This window comes from Hibiscus syriacus, unplaced genomic scaffold, assembly GCF_006381635.1.
Source record: "Hibiscus syriacus cultivar Baekdansim isolate YM2019G1 unplaced genomic scaffold, ASM638163v2 tig00110557_pilon, whole genome shotgun sequence".
NCBI classification, from domain to species: Eukaryota; Viridiplantae; Streptophyta; class Magnoliopsida; order Malvales; family Malvaceae; genus Hibiscus; species Hibiscus syriacus.
Window position 1 is genome coordinate 724807 of NW_024062780.1, and position 18800 is coordinate 743606.

At 33.6% G+C, this 18800-nt stretch overlaps 1 protein-coding gene and 1 long non-coding RNA gene across 3 annotated transcripts; one reads left to right on the forward strand and one right to left on the reverse strand.

Annotated features, from left to right (window-relative positions):
* Positions 1-217: 217 nt before the first annotated feature.
* LOC120132209 lies at positions 218-13139 on the forward strand. Its single transcript, XR_005516980.1, has 3 exons — positions 218-233; positions 419-451; positions 13079-13139. It is a non-coding gene; the product is annotated as an uncharacterized LOC120132209 (long non-coding RNA).
* A 1163-nt stretch (positions 13140-14302) lies between these two features.
* On the reverse strand, positions 14303-18800 carry LOC120131949 (E3 ubiquitin-protein ligase BIG BROTHER-like). Of its 2 annotated transcripts, XM_039148808.1 has the most exons (9): positions 18750-18800; positions 18473-18616; positions 17864-18023; positions 17413-17656; positions 15862-15896; positions 15548-15592; positions 14914-15041; positions 14465-14573; positions 14303-14373 (listed from the first exon to the last, which is right to left on the reverse strand). In XM_039148808.1, the coding sequence occupies exons 3-9, from the start codon at positions 18002-18004 to the stop codon at positions 14323-14325; spliced, it is 753 nt and encodes a 250-aa protein (XP_039004739.1). In that variant the 5' UTR covers positions 18005-18023; positions 18473-18616; positions 18750-18800; the 3' UTR covers positions 14303-14322. The 2 variants fall into 2 exon arrangements, with proteins under 2 accessions (XP_039004739.1, XP_039004738.1); XM_039148807.1 differs by lacking the exon at positions 18750-18800 and having other exon boundaries at positions 18426-18616.

Below are 18800 nucleotides of genomic sequence, written 5' to 3' on the forward strand. Positions count from 1 at the left end.
AGATGTATGTGTAGTAACGAAGTGGAGATTTCACTTGAGGATAGGTACTGGCAGTGATAAGGAGGTGGTGGAAGAGTTATAGTAATAATAAGGCGGTGGCGGTGACAGAGAAGGAGGTAGTGGTGATTTATAGTAGTAAGGTGATGGGGGTGAAGGAGATGGTGGCGGTGGTGACTTGTAATAGTACGGAGATGATGGCGGTGGTGACTTATAACAGTAAGGAGGTGGCGGTGGTGATGGTAACTTGTAAATGTAGGGAGGTGGCGGTGGTGATGGTAACTTGTAAATGTAGGGAGGTGGTGGAGAGGGAGATGAGAGAGGAGGTGATTTATAGTAGTATGGTGGTGAAGGGCTAGGTGAGAGGGGGGTGGTGACTTGTAAACGTAAGGAAGTGGTGGAGAGAGAGATAGGGGAGGAGGTGATTTGTAGTAGTATGGTGGTGGAGGGCTAAGTGTAACACCCATTCCCTATATAATTTCCCGTACACAAGTCATAGATGTCACATGACTTTCAAAATATTATTGTACTTGAAAATCAGTAAAATATTTTTTTTATAAATTTATTTAATATTATAATATTTAAAATGTTCGTTTATTAACTACTAATATATAAATAACATTTTGAAACCCATCACATAGTAACTTAAGTTCGAATATCATATATTACTACAAACCAAATACCATATGTCCTATCAGAGCATCATATAATATCTAAGTACATGCCGACTATTAATATCAAAATAAACATCTAGAGATGTCATATTGTTACTGATGAGGCAATCCTTGACGGATGATTTCAGTTCACTCCTCACTCATATGATTTCATATGTCATATATTACTACAAGTCATGACGTACGTTATTACCTACGCGTGAAATCATCACACGCTAAGTATTTACTTAGTGAGATATAATATAATAAATGAGGCATATTAAAACATAAGTATTTCATAAAATATCAAAATACGAGTTTAATCGTATAAAATATATTAATGCATAAAACTATCTTAATAGGTCAATTTTCCCTCAAATAACCCGCGAAACAGTATTTCATATGTTTAACATACTTATCAATCAGTATTGTTGAAACATTTTAATATTTCGATATAACAAATTAAGTTAAATGAATTTTAAGATTTTCCAAATGATTTTCTAAGTATATTCGATATAACTATTCGAATATCAAAACATTACTCCAAATATTTCAAAAATCATTTTTGATCCTTACTTAAGTGTAAAATTAAGTTTTAATCATAAAACAATTTCAAAATATTTTATAAAGTATTTCGAACCAATTCAAAGCCAAAAATTCCAGATTACTCAGAGGGAACCGATTCCCCCCCATAGGAGGAACCGATTCCCCCCTGAATGGTTTGGCTCCGAGATTTCCAGAATGCTCGGAGGGAACCGATTCCCCCCCAAGGGGGTACCGATTCCCCCTTGTTCAACGGTCGAAATATTTGAATTTTACACTTAGGGAACCGATTCCCTATGAGAGGGAACCGATTCCCCCCACTGTCCAAGCTGTTTTATTAAATGTTTTCACACTAAAACGGCTATAATATCTTCTCTAATTATCCCCAACGTTCAGAAGTGATCCAAGGTGTATTTAAGCAAGCTTAGAAGCCATTGATCAAAAAGAAGAAACATCAAGCAACTAGAATCAAGAGAGAATCAAAGAGAAAGCATCAAACCTCAAGTTTGAGCATTTCAAGCCCATTTTCATTCAATATTCATTTGCTTTCAAGAACACTTTTTGTGCTCAATTGTATTCATCTTTGAGTGTTCTTTTCTTTGTTCTAGAATTGTGCAAACATCTTACCTTGTGAGGTTTCTTGTAAGTTTGCAAATTTGTAATCTTCTCTTTGAGAAAAGAGTGTTCTCAAGAGTTGGGGTATACTCTTGAGGAAATTGTAAGGTTATCTCTTTGGCCTCAAAAGAAAGAACAAATTAGTGAATTTGTTGGAAAATCCTTAGTGTGGATAGCTAAGGTAGTGGACGTAGACTTTGTTTGAGAAAGTCGAACCACTGTAAATCGCTGTGCAATTGCTTTCAATTTTCTGCAAAAGCTTCCACAAAATTTTTATTGCCAATTCACCCCCCTCTTGGCCAATTTCGTCATTCGATTAACTCAACAATTGGCATCAGAGCCTAACTCATTTGAAGGTTTAATCGCCTCTTGAGTCGATCCGGGAAGAGTTACATCGATTACAAAGTCATCAATGGCCTCCACTTCAAACTTCGACTCCGGTCTTGATTCGATGCCCGTCAACAAGCCTCCTTTCTTCAATGGAGCTAACTATGCCTATTGGAAGAATAGAATGATGTACTTCATTCAAGCAAGTGACATGGGAGCATGGAATGCTGTAGAAGAAGGATACATCAAACCTCTCACTCATCCAAGGTTGTGGAGTGAAGGAGAGACAAGAATGTTCCAGCTCAACTCCAAAGCCATCCATATTATTTTTTGTGCTCTTGGACCAGATGAATACGGAAGAGTTTCATCGTGTACAACCGCCAAAGAAATATGGGACAAACTTCAAGTCACACATGAAGGTACAGATGAGGTAAAGAAATCAAAAATTAGTATTCTAACGCATAGCTATGAAAATTTCAGGATGAAACCAAATGAAGACATCAAAGCTATGACGGATAGATTTTCAACGATTGTCAATGGTCTCAAATCATATGGAGAGATCATCTCAAATGAAAAGCTTGTGAGGAAGTTAGTCTACTCCCTCCCAAAATCATGGCAATCAAAGAAGACGGCAATCATCGAGTCTAAGGACCTATCGTCTTTAACTCTTGAAGAACTTATCGGTTCACTCCTCACTCATGAGATGATGCTTGAAGATGAGGTGGACCTTGATAAAGTTGAAGAGACACCAAAGGAGAAGGAGAAGAAGAAAAACATTGGAGTTGCTCTCAAATCCACAAAAGATGAGAGTGATTCTAATGATGATGATGACGAGGAAATGGCATTGTTTGCCAAACGGTTCAGAAAAATGATGAGACCTTACCAAGGAAGAAAATTCAAACGAAACGAAGGCCTCAAAAATGAATCAAAAGAGAAGGACCCAATCATTTGCTATGAATGCAAAAAGCCGGGGCATGTCAAATATGATTGCCCACAATTGAAGAAAAAGGGTCAATCAAAGAATAAGCACAAGGCTCATGTGGCTACATGGAGCGATGAAGAAGGTTCCGATGAAGAGGAACAAGAAGTAGCAAACTTGTGCTTGATGGCATTCGGGGAAGATTCTAAGGTAACCTCTAACTCATCTGATTTTGATGATTTATCTTATGATGAGCTATTAGAGGAATATAATGGGTTGGCTTCGGATTATGAGAAATTATTTTTAAAATATAAAAATGATGTTTCAAAATTGAAAAATGAAAATAAACTCATATCCAAAACCAACAATGATCTTGAAAGTAAAAGTAAAGATTTGCAAATCAAACTAGAAGAGTTTGAAAAGAAAAATTTAGATTTGCAAAATTTACTTTCAAAGGTCAATGATGATCATCAAAAGAAAATTGATGATCTTAAAATCTCTTTTGAAAAAGTTGGAACAAAACATTTTGAAAAAGGAGAAAATTCAAAATCCAACTTTGTTAGAAAAGATTTTAGAAACTACAATCATAGAAATCCTCAACGAACCTTAAATGGTAAAATATTTAGAAGTATATGGGTTCCTAAAGGACTCATTACTACTAAAGATAAAGATATCCTACAAAAATGGATACCTAAGGGAACTAGGATTTTGGAAACTAATGAATATGGACCCAAAAGAATTTGGGTACCAAAAATCAAAATTAATCTATGTTTGTAGGGAAAGGAGCATTGCTACAAGGCACGGGAAACAAATTCAAACTCATGGTACCTTGATAGTGGATGCTCAAGACATATGACCGGAGACAAAAGCCGGTTCATTGAGCTTAACGCCAAAAATGGAGGAGAAGTGACTTTTGGAGACAATTCAAAAGGTCACATTGAAGGTATTGGTACAATAGGTAATACCTCTTCCATACAAATTAAAAATGTTTTATATGTGAATGGATTAAAGCATAATCTATTGAGTATTAGTCAATTATGCGATAAAGGATTCAATGTCTTATTTGAAATTAATGGTTGTAAAGTCATTGACATTGCATCTAATCGGATTATGCTTGTTGGTCATAGAATAGGAAACATTTACATGGTGCATTTAGATTCTATTGATATGACTAATTTATGCCTAGTTGCTAAGGATGAGCATGATAGTTGGTTATGGCATAGGAGACTAGGTCATGCTAGTATGAGTGTTTTGCAACGGCTAATTCAAGGTGATTTAGTTCGAGGGTTGCCTAAGCTTAAATTTGATAATGATAAAATCTGTGATGCTTGTGCTAAAGGAAAACAAAAACGAGTTTCTTTTAAATCTATTAATGATGTATCAACTAGTAGAGTATTACAATTGATCCATTTAGATCTTTTTGGGCCAACTAGAACTACTAGCTTGGGAGGAAAACAATATGCATTTGTCTTGGTAGATGACTATTCTAGATACACTTGGGTTCTATTCTTAAGTACTAAAGATGAAGCATTAGAAAATTTCATCACATTTTCAAAAATAATCCAAAATGAAAAAGGTTACTCTATCACTAGTGTTAGAAGTGATCATGGAACTGAATTTGAGAATCTTGGATTTATTGAGTTTTGTAATTCTAATGGTATTAGCCACAATTTTTCAGCACCTAGAACCCCTCAACAAAATGGAGTTGTTGAGAGGAAAAATCGAACTTTAGAAGAAATGGCTAGAACCATGCTTTGTGAAAATAATTTGCCAAAATATTTTTGGGCGGAAGCCACAAATACCGCTTGTTATGTTATAAATCGAGTAATGATTAGGCCAATTTTAAAGAAAACTCCATATGAAATTCTCAAAAATAAAAAGCCTAACATTAGCTATTTTCATCCTTTTGGATGTAAATGTTTTGTTTTAAACAACGGTAAAGAAAATCTTGGTAAATTTGATGCTAAAAGTGATGAAGGAATTTTTCTGGGTTATTCCTTAAACTCTAAAGCTTATCGTGTATTTAATAAAAGAACTTTAGTTGTAGAAGAGTCTATACATGTTGTTTTCGATGATAATCCCCTTCCGAGGAAGGATTCTTCTGTTAATGATGATGTAGGTATTGTACAAGCAAATGACGTTAGATATGACGTTGGAGAATCATCATCAAAGGAAGAAACAAAAGATGAGGAAACTCATGATCCCCTCGAGAATCCAACCATTGAAGAAAGGGAAGTATCTTTTCCAAGAGAGTACAACTATGTCAAAGATGGTGAAATTATAGGTGATCCATCAAAAGGGGTAACTACTCGTTCTTCTCTTAGAAATATCTGTAATTATGTTGCATTTATTTCATGCATAGAGCCTAAGAACATCAAAGAAGCATTAAAAGATGAACATTGGATTATGGCTATGCAAGAAGAATTAAATCAATTTGAGAGAAGTAAAGTATGGACATTAGTTGAAAGGCCTAGTGATAAATCTACTGTAGGTACTAGATGGGTTTTTAGAAATAAACTTGATGAAAGTGGTAATATAGTGAGGAACAAGGCTAGACTTGTTGCTCAAGGCTATACTCAAGAAGAAGGCATAGACTATGATGAAACATACGCTCCCGTAGCTAGGATGGAAGCAATTAGAATATTATTAGCATTTGCATGTTTCAATGAATTTAAATTATATCAAATGGATGTTAAAAGTGCATTTTTAAATGGTTTTATAAAAGAAGAAGTGTACGTGGAACAACCTCCAGGTTTTGAAGATTCAAATTTTCCGGATCATGTTTTAAAATTGACAAAAGCTCTTTATGGTTTAAAACAAGCTCCTAGAGCTTGGTATGAAAGATTGTCAAATTTTTTAATTGAAAAAGATTTTTTAAAAGGAAAGGTTGACACTACATTGTTTTTAAAAAGAAAAGGTAAAGATTTATTAGTAGTTCAAATTTATGTTGATGATATAATATTTGGTTCTACTAATGATGTTCTTTGCCAAGAATTTTCTAAGCTAATGCAAAGTGAGTTTGAGATGAGCATGATGGGGGAGCTCTCATTTTTCTTGGGACTCCAAATCAAGCAAAGAAAAGATGGCATCTTCATTAATCAAGCTAAGTACGTCAAAGATATGCTCAAGAAGTTTGGACTGGAAAATGGGAAACCTCATAACACTCCAATGAGCTCTTCAACAAAGCTTGACTTAGATGAAGGAGGTAAATGTGTAGATGTTAAATTATATAGGTCAATGATTGGCTCTTTGCTTTATCTAACTGCAAGTAGACCGGACATTATGTTTAGTGTTTGCTTATGTGCTAGATTTCAATCATGTCCTAAGGAATCACATTTACTAGCTGTTAAGAGAATCTTTAGATACCTTAAGGACACTCCTAGTTTAGGACTTTGGTATCCTAGAGACTCTAGTTTTAGCTTGCATGCTTTTTCTGATGCGGATTATGGAGGATGCAAATTAGATAGGAAAAGCACCTCCGGTACTTGCCAATTCCTTGGAAATATGCTGATTTCTTGGTTTTCAAAGAAACAAAATTGTGTTGCATTATCTACCACTGAAGCGGAATACATTTCAGCCGGTAGTTGCTGTGCACAAGTTTTATGGATGAAACAACAACTTTTTGATTATGGAATTGAAGTAGGTACTATTCCTATCAAGTGTGACAATACTAGTGCTATTTGTCTCACTAAAAATCCCATCCAACACTCTAGAACTAAGCACATTGAAATAAGACATCACTTCATTAGAGACCATGTCACTAAGGAAGATGTAGTTCTAGAATTTGTTGATACTTTGCACCAATTAGCGGATATCTTTACAAAACCCTTAGACAAGGAAAGATTTTGGACACTTAGGAGAGAATTAGGTTTGACCAATCTATCTTCACTTAGTGTTTAAAATAATTTTAGCACTTTTAATAAATCTTGAAAAATGCTTATATTTTTTGATTGCATTCTTGCTATTAGTTAGGGGGAGTTTGTGATTCTTAATGAAAATTAATTTTATGTTCAAAAATCAATTAAAGATTAATTTAATTATTTGAACATAATTAAAGTTTGATATATGAGTTGCCAATACCACTAGAAAAGATTAATTTAGCATTTTGTGCTTAAAAATTCGGATTTTAGCATTTTTGTGCAGAGGGAATCGATCCCCCCCTGAGGGAACCGATTCCCCCTTTGAAGGGGAACCGATTCCCCCCACAGGGGAATCGATACCCCCCTGGGGTTCTGCTAAAATCGGGCAGAATAACCTAAACTCTCCAAAAAACCCTCTTCCTCTCTCTCTCTCCGCCGTTCTCACTCTCTAAACCCCTCAAATCTCCATTTTTGCCTCAAATCAACGATAATAATCGGATTTTGCTTCATAAATCATCTTCCAAACCTGTTGGAATCATTAAAATAGTGCAAACAACATCTAAATCCCCTCAATCTTCATATTTCAAGGTAAATTTTTCTAAACTCTTTATTTCATTACTTTTGAACATAGGATTAGTTTCAATTAGTTCTAGGTTGAAATTGTGATCGGGCATTGGTTATTTAGTGATTAGAAACTAGATGTTACAACTAATTTCATCAAAAACACAAGAATTTTTCAAATTTTTTAAAATTTTCGAAATAAAAAAAAAATGTTATTTTTCAAATTATTGTGTTTTGATCAAATTATATTGTTATTATAAAAAAAACTATACATATATTGTTTCTCATTTTTCAAAAACTTTGCCCATTAGGATTGTTTTAGAGAATCTTGAAATATTGAGGACTCATTTGAGTTTTGGGATTAATTGAATTGCATACACTTGTTTTAAAATTGCAGGTTATTATATCTATTCCGATTTTCTTCACCATGTCAAATCCTAAACGTCCTAGGTCTTCATCTAGTCGTTCTAGTCGTCAACCAAATCCACCTCAAAATCCTCCTTCTATTCCAATTTCTAATCTCAATCCCACTGATCCTAACTTGACTATCCAAAATTCGTGTTTCAATCATCCTGGGTCTAGAAATCACCGATATTGGTATTATCAGTATTTCGATTCTTACAAAATCCGGGAAGAACGTATTCCTTCTCGTCAAGCTATGTTAGCTATCAATTTTAAATATCTTCCCATTTTACAAGAATGGAAATTTGATAAACTATTTGATCTTGAACCCATCGTTTACCATCAACTTGTTCGTATATTCTACTCTAATGCCGTATGTGTTAAAAACCAAGCTGAAACCGAAACCATAGGAATTCGTTCCTACCTTCTAGGACAATTCTTATATATTGACCCGGCATATATAGCCAATACTTTTGGATTAGATAATGATGGTATTTCGAATGAAAAACAAATCTTAGGTTCTCGTTATAAAAGAAGGGATAGTGCGAGTGTCTTAGACCTACATGAGCGTTTTCTTCATCTAATGATTTCTTGGTGGTTTCGACCATCCGGAGGTCGTTATTCTACTCTTAGAGCTTTGGATCTTTGGTGGTTACATTGTTTTGAAAACCGTATTAAAATTAACCTACCTCAGATTATTTTTGCTGAAATTGTTGAAACCGTAAATCTTGTTCCTAACAAGAAACACTGTTCATCTCTAGTTTACGGTTGCTTTTTGAGTAATCTGTTTTCCAAAGCTGGGCTTAGAGTCGGTCTAGATGCCGTTTTTCCTCTTAAGAAACAAATAAATCTTCTTTCCTTAACGAGAGCGGGATGGGTAAAGGACAAAGAAACCGGTGAATGGGTTCGTTCTTCTACTCCGGGAGCTAGTTCTTCACAAGCTCCACCCGAAGCTGACGAAGATCCCGAGTTTGAACAATTAATGAGGGATATTGATGAAGTTGAAGAAGAACCTGATCAGCCCGAAGAGCAGCCCGAGGAGCAAGCACAACAAACGCATCAAATGCCTCCATATTTTCAATCCTTTATGGAGACATTCGATTACCGATACGCTACCATGGACTCGCGTTTTTCCTCTATAGAGTCTCATTTATCCACAATGGGAGCTCAACAATTAGAGATTCTTCGGGAGATGCGTGCAAACAATGAATCAACCAACGCTCGTATCAATGAACTCACACACGAGATGGCCGCTATGCGAGCCCGTTTTCCTCCTACCGATCCGGATGCTTGATTTTATGTTTAGCTTTAAAACCTTGAACAAAATGAATATTGTTTCAACATTTTGATATGTTTGATTTTGTGGATTGTTGGATTTTGGATATATGAATGGTGTGAACTTATATGTTTGGTTTGTTTTATTCATTTTTGCATCATTTACATTATCATTAGCAATATGACCAATTTTGCCATATCACATTATTTATGAATATTGATTTATGAAACTAATGGCTAACCTCTCTTTTGATTATGATCTTAGCAGCTTAAGCTTATAATTAATAAATCAATTGTCTAAACGATTTACAAAACCTTGTTTTACAATGACTTTTTGATTTAACAAAAAGGGGGAGAAGAATTAAGTGTTAAAGTAAGGGGGAGTAATTTCTAATAATTTCTAATTTCAAAACTTGATTTCAAAAATCTTAAAATTACTAAAATGTTTTGTTATATCAAAAAGGGGGAGATTGTTGAAACATTTTAATATTTCGATATAACAAATTAAGTTAAATGAATTTTAAGATTTTCCAAATGATTTTCTAAGTATATTCGATATAACTATTCGAATATCAAAACATTACTCCAAATATTTCAAAAATCATTTTTGATCCTTACTTAAGTGTAAAATTAAGTTTTAATCATAAAACAATTTCAAAATATTTTATAAAGTATTTCGAACCAATTCAAAGCCAAAAATTCCAGATTACTCAGAGGGAACCGATTCCCCCCCATAGGAGGAACCGATTCCCCCCTGAATGGTTTGGCTCCGAGATTTCCAGAATGCTCGGAGGGAACCGATTCCCCCCCAAGGGGGTACCGATTCCCCCTTGTTCAACGGTCGAAATATTTGAATTTTACACTTAGGGAACCGATTCCCTATGAGAGGGAACCGATTCCCCCCACTGTCCAAGCTGTTTTATTAAATGTTTTCACACTAAAACGGCTATAATATCTTCTCTAATTATCCCCAACGTTCAGAAGTGATCCAAGGTGTATTTAAGCAAGCTTAGAAGCCATTGATCAAAAAGAAGAAACATCAAGCAACTAGAATCAAGAGAGAATCAAAGAGAAAGCATCAAACCTCAAGTTTGAGCATTTCAAGCCCATTTTCATTCAATATTCATTTTGCTTTCAAGAACACTTTTTGTGCTCAATTGTATTCATCTTTGAGTGTTCTTTTCTTTGTTCTAGAATTGTGCAAACATCTTACCTTGTGAGGTTTTCTTGTAAGTTTGCAAATTTGTAATCTTCTCTTTGAGAAAAGAGTGTTCTCAAGAGTTGGGGTATACTCTTGAGGAAATTGTAAGGTTATCTCTTTGGCCTCAAAAGAAAGAACAAATTAGTGAATTTGTTGGAAAATCCTTAGTGTGGATAGCTAAGGTAGTGGACGTAGACTTTGTTTGAGAAAGTCGAACCACTGTAAATCGCTGTGCAATTGCTTTCAATTTTCTGCAAAAGCTTCCACAAAATTTTTATTGCCAATTCACCCCCCTCTTGGCCAATTTCGTCATTCGATTAACTCAACAAGTATAATCCAAAATATTCATTCACAACCCAATGTATGACAAATGAGAATGCAATGTACACAATAAGCATCTAAGTGCAGCAATAACGTATAGGTATTGTGGTACACGACAACACTATACTAACCATTTCCGGAGTAGTAATCCCGTACGACTACCATCCTTGCACACAAAGTGCCAAAGTACACAAAGTACTGGCACGAAAATGCAATAATGCATTAAACAAAATCGATAGATATCTATTACATACCAATTATGTCAATTACATACATAGTGCTACATTACACAAAGTACTACTACAATACCACCTTATTTATGGTATTACTATTGCACCTATAACTCTCCATGTACATACAATAGGCTTTAAAATCTAAATCGCATGTTAAACATTCGTTCCAAACCACCAATAAATAATAATTTGTGTGAAACACATCCATTTGTTTAGGGCAATTCATACCCTAAAATCAATTGTAAAATCATTTTCATAAAATTTTATGAAAATATTTCAAAATGCGTTAAAACATATTTAAATAAAAATACTCGAGGTTGACTCATCACAAGTAGTCCTCATATCATATAAGTACATAATAAATGCACTCACCTTATATGCCTCACTATTATGCCTTACTATCGAAATCCGATTATTCTTAAACTTTTCCTTGCTTTTCGCTTTGCTCGAATCACGAGTTCGATCACGATCTACACGAGCATCCATACAAAGTATATATAAATATGAAATACATGTTAGTATTCTTACAAATATTTCATACTTAATAATAATACTCCAAAAGTACTATTATTTTCGAATTCTTCTAAAATTCATCTTAATTTTTTCCTTTCTATTCATATTGTGCTCTTGTCATTAATTCTTCAATTCGAAGCCAAAATAAGCCCAATAATTTCAATAAATAAACATTCAGTCCAAATACCTCAACAATGACATATTTACTATTTAATCCACTAACTTTCTCAGTGTTTACCATTTATCACTAAAACTTTGTCAACTTTCCAAAATGGCTAAATTTCAAATTCTAACTTCAATTTCAGTCCCCAAAATAGTAAGATCCAGCATAATACAACAATTATTGAATAATTATACAACAGCCCACAACTTTTTCACAATTACCAATTTGGTCCCCCAACTTTCACAAGATTACAGATTGGTCCAAAAAAATTTCTAAGATTTGTAGAACCTTTCTAATATCATTTCTAAGCCACATGAAATTTTTCAAAAAATTTTCCCATCGTCTTCCTCAAGGTCGAATGGTTTATGTACCCAAGACTAGGGTTTTCATGATTTTACTCGATTTTAATTCGATTCAAGCATGAACTCAACCTCAATTCAACCTTATACAATCTCTACAATCAAATCCCTAATCAAATTTCATCATAACATAAACTTCCCTAAATTTTAGGGTTTGGCCGTAATTACCAATAGCTTGTATAGACATGTATAGTTGATTTTAATCGTCAATCATGCTTGGAAATCGTTCTACAACCTCAAAAACATCAAAATTATTCATCAATTTTATAAAACCTAATGTGAACATAAATCCTAGAATTTAGGATCTTTGAACAAAAACCAAATCAGCAAACAATAAAGGTACCAAATGATAGCGTTTTTCGTGGAGAACAACTTTCTATTTCACGACATGATCCAAAATCCAAAGGAAATTGCTCAAAATGAGAAAGAAATTTTCTCTAACCTTGTAGGGGGTGCACGACCAAGGGGTTGAAAAATGGCCTAAGTTTCATGAAATTTGCATGTAATTTCATGTTAATTTAAGTTTTATTTAAGTTTAAATGAATAAAATATTCATTTAATGAGAAATGTTCATTTTACCATTAATGAAATTTGATATTTACAATAATACTAAGCCACATAACCTTATCATATTTTCAAAATCAAATATGAACAAAATATTTTACCCTTTTTCAATTTTACTAAGCAACTTTCCAAAAATTGCAATCTTGCCACTTTGATCCAACGATCCAAATTAAACATGGAAATAAATCTTCAAATCCAATTATTCATATTACTTTCCATCGTTTTAATGTGTGAAAATAATATTTTTAAGCCTAATTTATCATCCTTTAATTTTTCTTGAAATATCTATTCGATCCGATTTACCGATTTCTTATCAAACTTTAACCCTTTCTAGTTTTCAACGTAAATTCTGGATCAAGAATATGATTTTAATAAAAAAAAGCCAACTCTCGAAAGTAAACTATCTATTTATGGAATAAAAATTATTTTTGAGAAAATTACCACTTAGGTCCATGAACTTTGTCCATTTTTATACTTTGGCCACTAAACTTTCAAAACTTATGTTTTGGTCAGTGACCAAAATTTGGGGTATTACACTAGGTGAGGGGGTGGTGGTGACTTATAAATGTAAGGAGGTGATGGAGGTGGTGATTTGTAGTAGTATGGTGGTGGGGGACTAGGAGACGGTGGAGGCGGTGACTTGTAAATGTAAGGAGGAGGTGGTGGATGGGAGAGGGTGGAGGTGGAGACTTGTAGTAGTAAAGAGGAAGTGGTGATGGAGATGACGGAGGTGGTGACTTATAGTAGTAAGGAGGTGGTGAATTGTAGTAGCAAGGACGAGGAGAATGTTTGTCCTTTGGGTGGTGTGGTGGAGGTGGAGAAGAATACTCATAAGATTTGTAATCATCAACCACACTCGTAGCTACAAGACAAAATGACAAAGCAAGGATGAGTCGAGGGAATTGCCCCATTTTCCAGGCAATGCAATTCCTAATAGCTAAGAAAATACGACTTGGAATTCACTCCACAAGGCATATCCATGAACAAGAGATGGTCCCCTTTATATAGTCATCTCCTCAATCATGAATAAAATAAATTTCTTGAGATAACATGAACAGCAAGCTGGAACTTAATATAATTCCAACACTAACATACATCTGACCTTAATATAAAACTCCAAATCGCCATCACAATTGGTTGTTTCCCTTGAAGTGTTTGGGTTTGTTTGACTAATGCAATGGACCTCGAAAGATGAGGTCCACTGAACCAAGTATAAAATAAAAACCCCCAACGCGTTGAAGCTGAAAGAACAGGTCTGATGATGACTCTTGCAGTATAATAATATGGTTTTAAACTGAACAATCAACATGCAGGTTGGTGCCGGTTAATGTTCCATCAGATGAGTAGAAGCAACTTGGAAATTCTATTTTGTTTTTAATCTTTTGAAAACGTGTGTTATGTTTATTTTTCATGTGAATGCCTCCACTGAAGTTTTCAACAATTGATGGATTTAAATAATCATACCATTTCACCACGAAATTCTCCCAACTACTGTGATTAATTTATCAAGGGGAACAGTGGTTATCGAAGCTTCTATTTCAATTGTCTGATTTTTTTTCCGACAAGTGTCATAATCGGGAAGCCTTCAAAAAACTTGTGTGCGTTTGAGGTTAAATGGTTGACCACTTTCTCGAGAAAGAGTGTGATGGTGATTGATGGAAATTCGTAGCAAATGAACAATAACTGGAAAATAACAAATATCATCGAAAATTTACACAACCATCTTCGACCCAAATAGAAGGGAAATACCCAAAATCCAAATTCGATCAAGAGCAAACAAATATTTGTTTTTTTTCATGTTCATCGTGATTGTCCCTTAATGTTTTGAGCCATCGCCAAATACCTCTGTATAACATACAGGGCAAGCCTGGAGAAGTAAAGGTTCAATTAGCAGGCTTCCTAAAACGCTTGCCTAAATAAATGGAATAAAGCTTCAATCATGAGAGCCAGATGGTTACCTTGTTGATGCTAAGCCATTTGGTGCCGCATCCAGCATGGTAGACATGTTTGCAAGGCAGTGTAATCCGTCTCTCACCTCTTTTGTATTCCATCTGGCATATTACACATCTAGTCCCCGAAAACAAAAATAATAATAATAATGAGATTCAACAATTGGCTGAGAGAAAGGGGAAGAAACCAAAGGAGGGGAGTGGAATCCATATACTAAAAACAGCTGCAAATCTCACCGGAACGTGCAAGCAAGGCATGCATATTATTCATACACGACTAGTTAGACCAACGCATTATCACAAAAATTAACATGACCTCGCAAACCAGTAAAATTTATATCAAGAACTAGGCTTGTCGTGTCGTGTATTTCAATTTAAAATCTGTTGAATACCATTTGCAGCAGCTGATAAAAAAAAAACAAATCACATTTTAACAGGGACAAAAGTAAAGGCATTACCTCTCATTCTTTGATTTCTTCCTTGAGAATAAGCTGCACTTGTATTTTGAAACGGGTAGCAAAGAAATAAGTTCTTGGGACAGACCCCGACTTTGTGTTCCAACACTCTCGCCTAATTCAAGTAATTCCTAAAATGATAAATGTAATCAATTAAAGCAATCAAAAAATAATTCACAAATACACAACCCATGTTTTCTAGAAATGTATGAAAATGTCCAAATAGGTTTGTTCAATTTTAATTTGTTACTCACAAACCAATGGGATCTCATTGCAAAAAATAAAATAAAAATTTGTTTCAAAGCTGCATTACTGCAAAAGAGAGAAGTGCTCAGTTATTGTGTTTTGACCTATTAAAATTAAGCAACAGTTGCAGCTAAAACCAAGGACGATTATGGCTGGTTTGAAGGAATAATCACACAAACCAAATTTCTGCACCCCACTTATTAATTTTCGGCAGTGTTTAATCTTCAAATGCATCTCGACAAACATTGAACCAGTTACTACATTGGGTTTCTCTTTTTCTTGAACTCAGAATTGCACCAAATTAAGAGTTAAGCGGAAGGTTACTGAGAAAACCGGAGAACCAATGCAACTATTAAGCTGGGAAGAAAAAAGTACGAATTTTTCTTCTAACCTCATATGTCATGTTGTCAGGATCCACGCAATCTTGCCAAATAACCTGCATATTTTGACAACGTTTTGTAACATTTAACTTTGTGAACCATGAAACTGAAAATTACTACGATTTAAGCCTATATAACTCTACTAGTAGGAAAAGCATAGAGACAAACTTCAACATCTATAAAGCACAAAATCTTAGAAGATTGAAGTCGCTAAAATTAGATGCTGATGCATATAATCTACTGACATATATAGGCATGAAAATTCATAGTACAAGAAAGGCGTTGCACACATTTACTCAACAAAGAAAATAACAGAGAGAGACACCTGGTAATCATGAGCATCATGTTGTCTCCGTGGACCTGAAAAGTGAAAGAATTAGAATGACGAAACTTTTTCCGAAAATCCTAGACAACTCTTGTTATAAGAATATGATCACTTTATGACCAGAACTGGTGATAGAGAGAGAGAATTTTAGGGTCTGTTTGTTTCACAGAAAATAATTCCGGAAAATGAATTTCGTAAAATGAATTACATTTCCAGAAAATATTTTCTAAAACTCATTTTACGGTATTTGGATGATTTTGAGTAATTCATTTTCCACTAGTTGGTAAATTCTTTAAAAATTCTTTATTATAAACATCAAACACAATAAATATTAACAAAATAGTAATATTATTTTTAAAATATTAGAATAATCTATTTATGTCAATATTATTATTAGAATATTATATTTTATTAAAATAAAATTATTATAAATTATATTATTATTTAATTAATTATTTATTAAAATAATAATATTATTAAAACATTAAAATTTATAATATTAAAATTTGAATATTATATTATATTTTAAGTAGTATATATTAAATATTCAAATAATTCAATAATATTATTTTTATGAAATTAATAAATAATATTAATTTTATTAATAATTTATTATATATTATTAAAATAAAATTATAATAATATAATATTATATTTTATTATTAAAATTATCAATAAATATAATTAAATACTTAAATATTTTATTAATATGATACTAAAATAATATATAAATATTAAATATATAAAATAATAATATTTTGAGTGTTTATGCTTTGAAGTAGAAAGTTCGTAAAATGACTTACTAAAAATCAAATGGTAAGTCATTTTCCAGAAAATACAAAGGAAATTCAGTTGATCAGGAAAATGAATTACATTAACCATCTGTTTTTCGTCAATCAAACATTGAAAAATTAAGAAAATATTTTCCGGAAAACCAATTACAGGAAATAGACATACTCTTACTTCATGATGTTAAGAGAGAGAGGAGTAAAGACACCATCTTGGAGAAAAGCCAAAAACTATCATCAAGGAAAAACAGATTCTTTGGACAGCTTTGAAAATGCTGTAGCCGCTAAACTAGGACCTTTTATTTGGGACCAAACAAGATATAAATACAACTAATCGTGAGGCTCACTGAATCCTTAATCTCTCTTCAATCAAGTATGATTTAAAAGTTTAAAATCCATCAAAACAGAGCTGCTGTCTGGAAGTCAAAACTTGATTGTTAGAAAGCACAGCATCCAATCCGATAATAAAATCCAGAGAAAGCATAAAGTTGCAAATAATTTGACAATTCGTTAATGACCATAGAAAATCAAAGACCCGGGGAGAAAACTAACTAAGAAAAACAATCTTCAGAAGGATAGAGCTGTAAGAGGTACTAAGCTTAACACTTAAAACCATGTTGAATCATGGCATTGACATAAATACTTGGCCTAATTCTAAAAATACGTGTTATGATAGACATCATTATAAATCTTTTTTAGCACTATTACATGCCTTCAAACACAGAGCTGAAACAATAACCTAAAGCAGAATTGGGAAACTTACAATCTACTGAGTTTTCACGCGAGGTTGAATTTGTGTTTCTTTCCCATTCCACATTCATTGCTGCACTCTGTTGATTACTCATTGATGAGGAATTCTCTGACGCCCTTCTAAATTCATCAATGCATAGCTCATGGTTATTCACCTCGTAACTATGATCATTATCATGATCATAATATGAAATACTGCCAGAATCAGATAGGCCAAACTTGTAGAAGTTCGATGTCATTGGTGGGTACACACTCTCCTACATACAGAAATTCAACTTTTGGACGTGACCAATAGTAACAACCCGTTTACAAACTAAAAATAATCTAAACAGAGGATCAATTACAAACTCATCCGAAAAGTCAGCCTATTTTTTTTATCCGATTAATTTGTTCTTGAAAACACAAAGACATTGAAGGAATCACTTCAGTACATTCAAAAACTTTTTTTTGATAAAAAACGGTACCTGGGCATGGGTGGCACCGTTGAAAATAAAATTGACATGTTGATGAGTAAGACCTTCAAAATATTCCATAAAGCTGCCAGCACTGTTATAAGGGTAGTTACTGTGGATGTATTGAACCTCCATATGTGGATCCCAACTCATTTCCAAAAATCCAACAAATCTATAAACATAAAAACTGACAATTCAAATTTGCAATGAGCAGTAGAAACAACAATAACAAAATAATCAAAACAAAAAACATGATCTCCTAAAAAAAATCACTAACTACTAGTGCATTTTAGTATTCTAGCTTTGGCAGAAGAATCATACAAGACTATAACAAATAAAGACCCAAATGTAAATCACATAGAATAAAATCTCTAGAAGAAATTCTCTAAATAAAAACATAATGTGTAGAAGAACAAGTTTATTGAAAGAACGAGATCCAATTACTGTAACAACACGTGTAACGTGTTGGCAAATATTCAAGTAAATGACAATGTTCAAAACAAAAAAATTGACAATGCGTTTGTTAACGGAGAAAGTGCAAAAAAAAAAAAAGGAACAAAGACAAGGAAATTACAGTTGAGCTCAGTCAGAGCCGATTAAATCTTCTACGGAGGCGCCCACTTTTCCGGTTGCTTAGACGCTGAAACTGAACTTTCTGATCAACCAAAAAGGAAAATGCGAGTGAGAAAATCTTAAAACGAACTACCTCATTCTATGATTGTGAGATCTCCATCAGAGGAAATGCGAGATCTTCTTGCGAGAGAACTACAAATGGATTGAAAGGATCACCAGAAAGAGAACAGAGTGAAAATATATAATAATAAGAAGAAGAAGAAGAAGAAAATTGGGAAAATAAATTTTGAAAAGAAGAGATTCTTTGAGAAATTAAAGAGGTTACCAGCCGACATTCATCGCTCTTATTTTAAGCTCAGTGTAGCAAACCCTCTCT

Coding starts and splice junctions, on each gene's coding strand:
- LOC120131949 (XM_039148808.1), bottom strand. CDS start 18,004: ATGAGTTGGGATCCACATATGGAGGTTCAATACATCCACAGTAACTAC. Junction 15,042..15,547: donor CTGACAACATGACATATGAG/GTTAGAAGAAAA, acceptor TTATCATTTTAG/GAATTACTTGAATTAGGCGA. Junction 14,574..14,913: donor AAGAAATCAAAGAATGAGAG/GTAATGCCTTTA, acceptor TTCGGGGACTAG/ATGTGTAATATGCCAGATGG.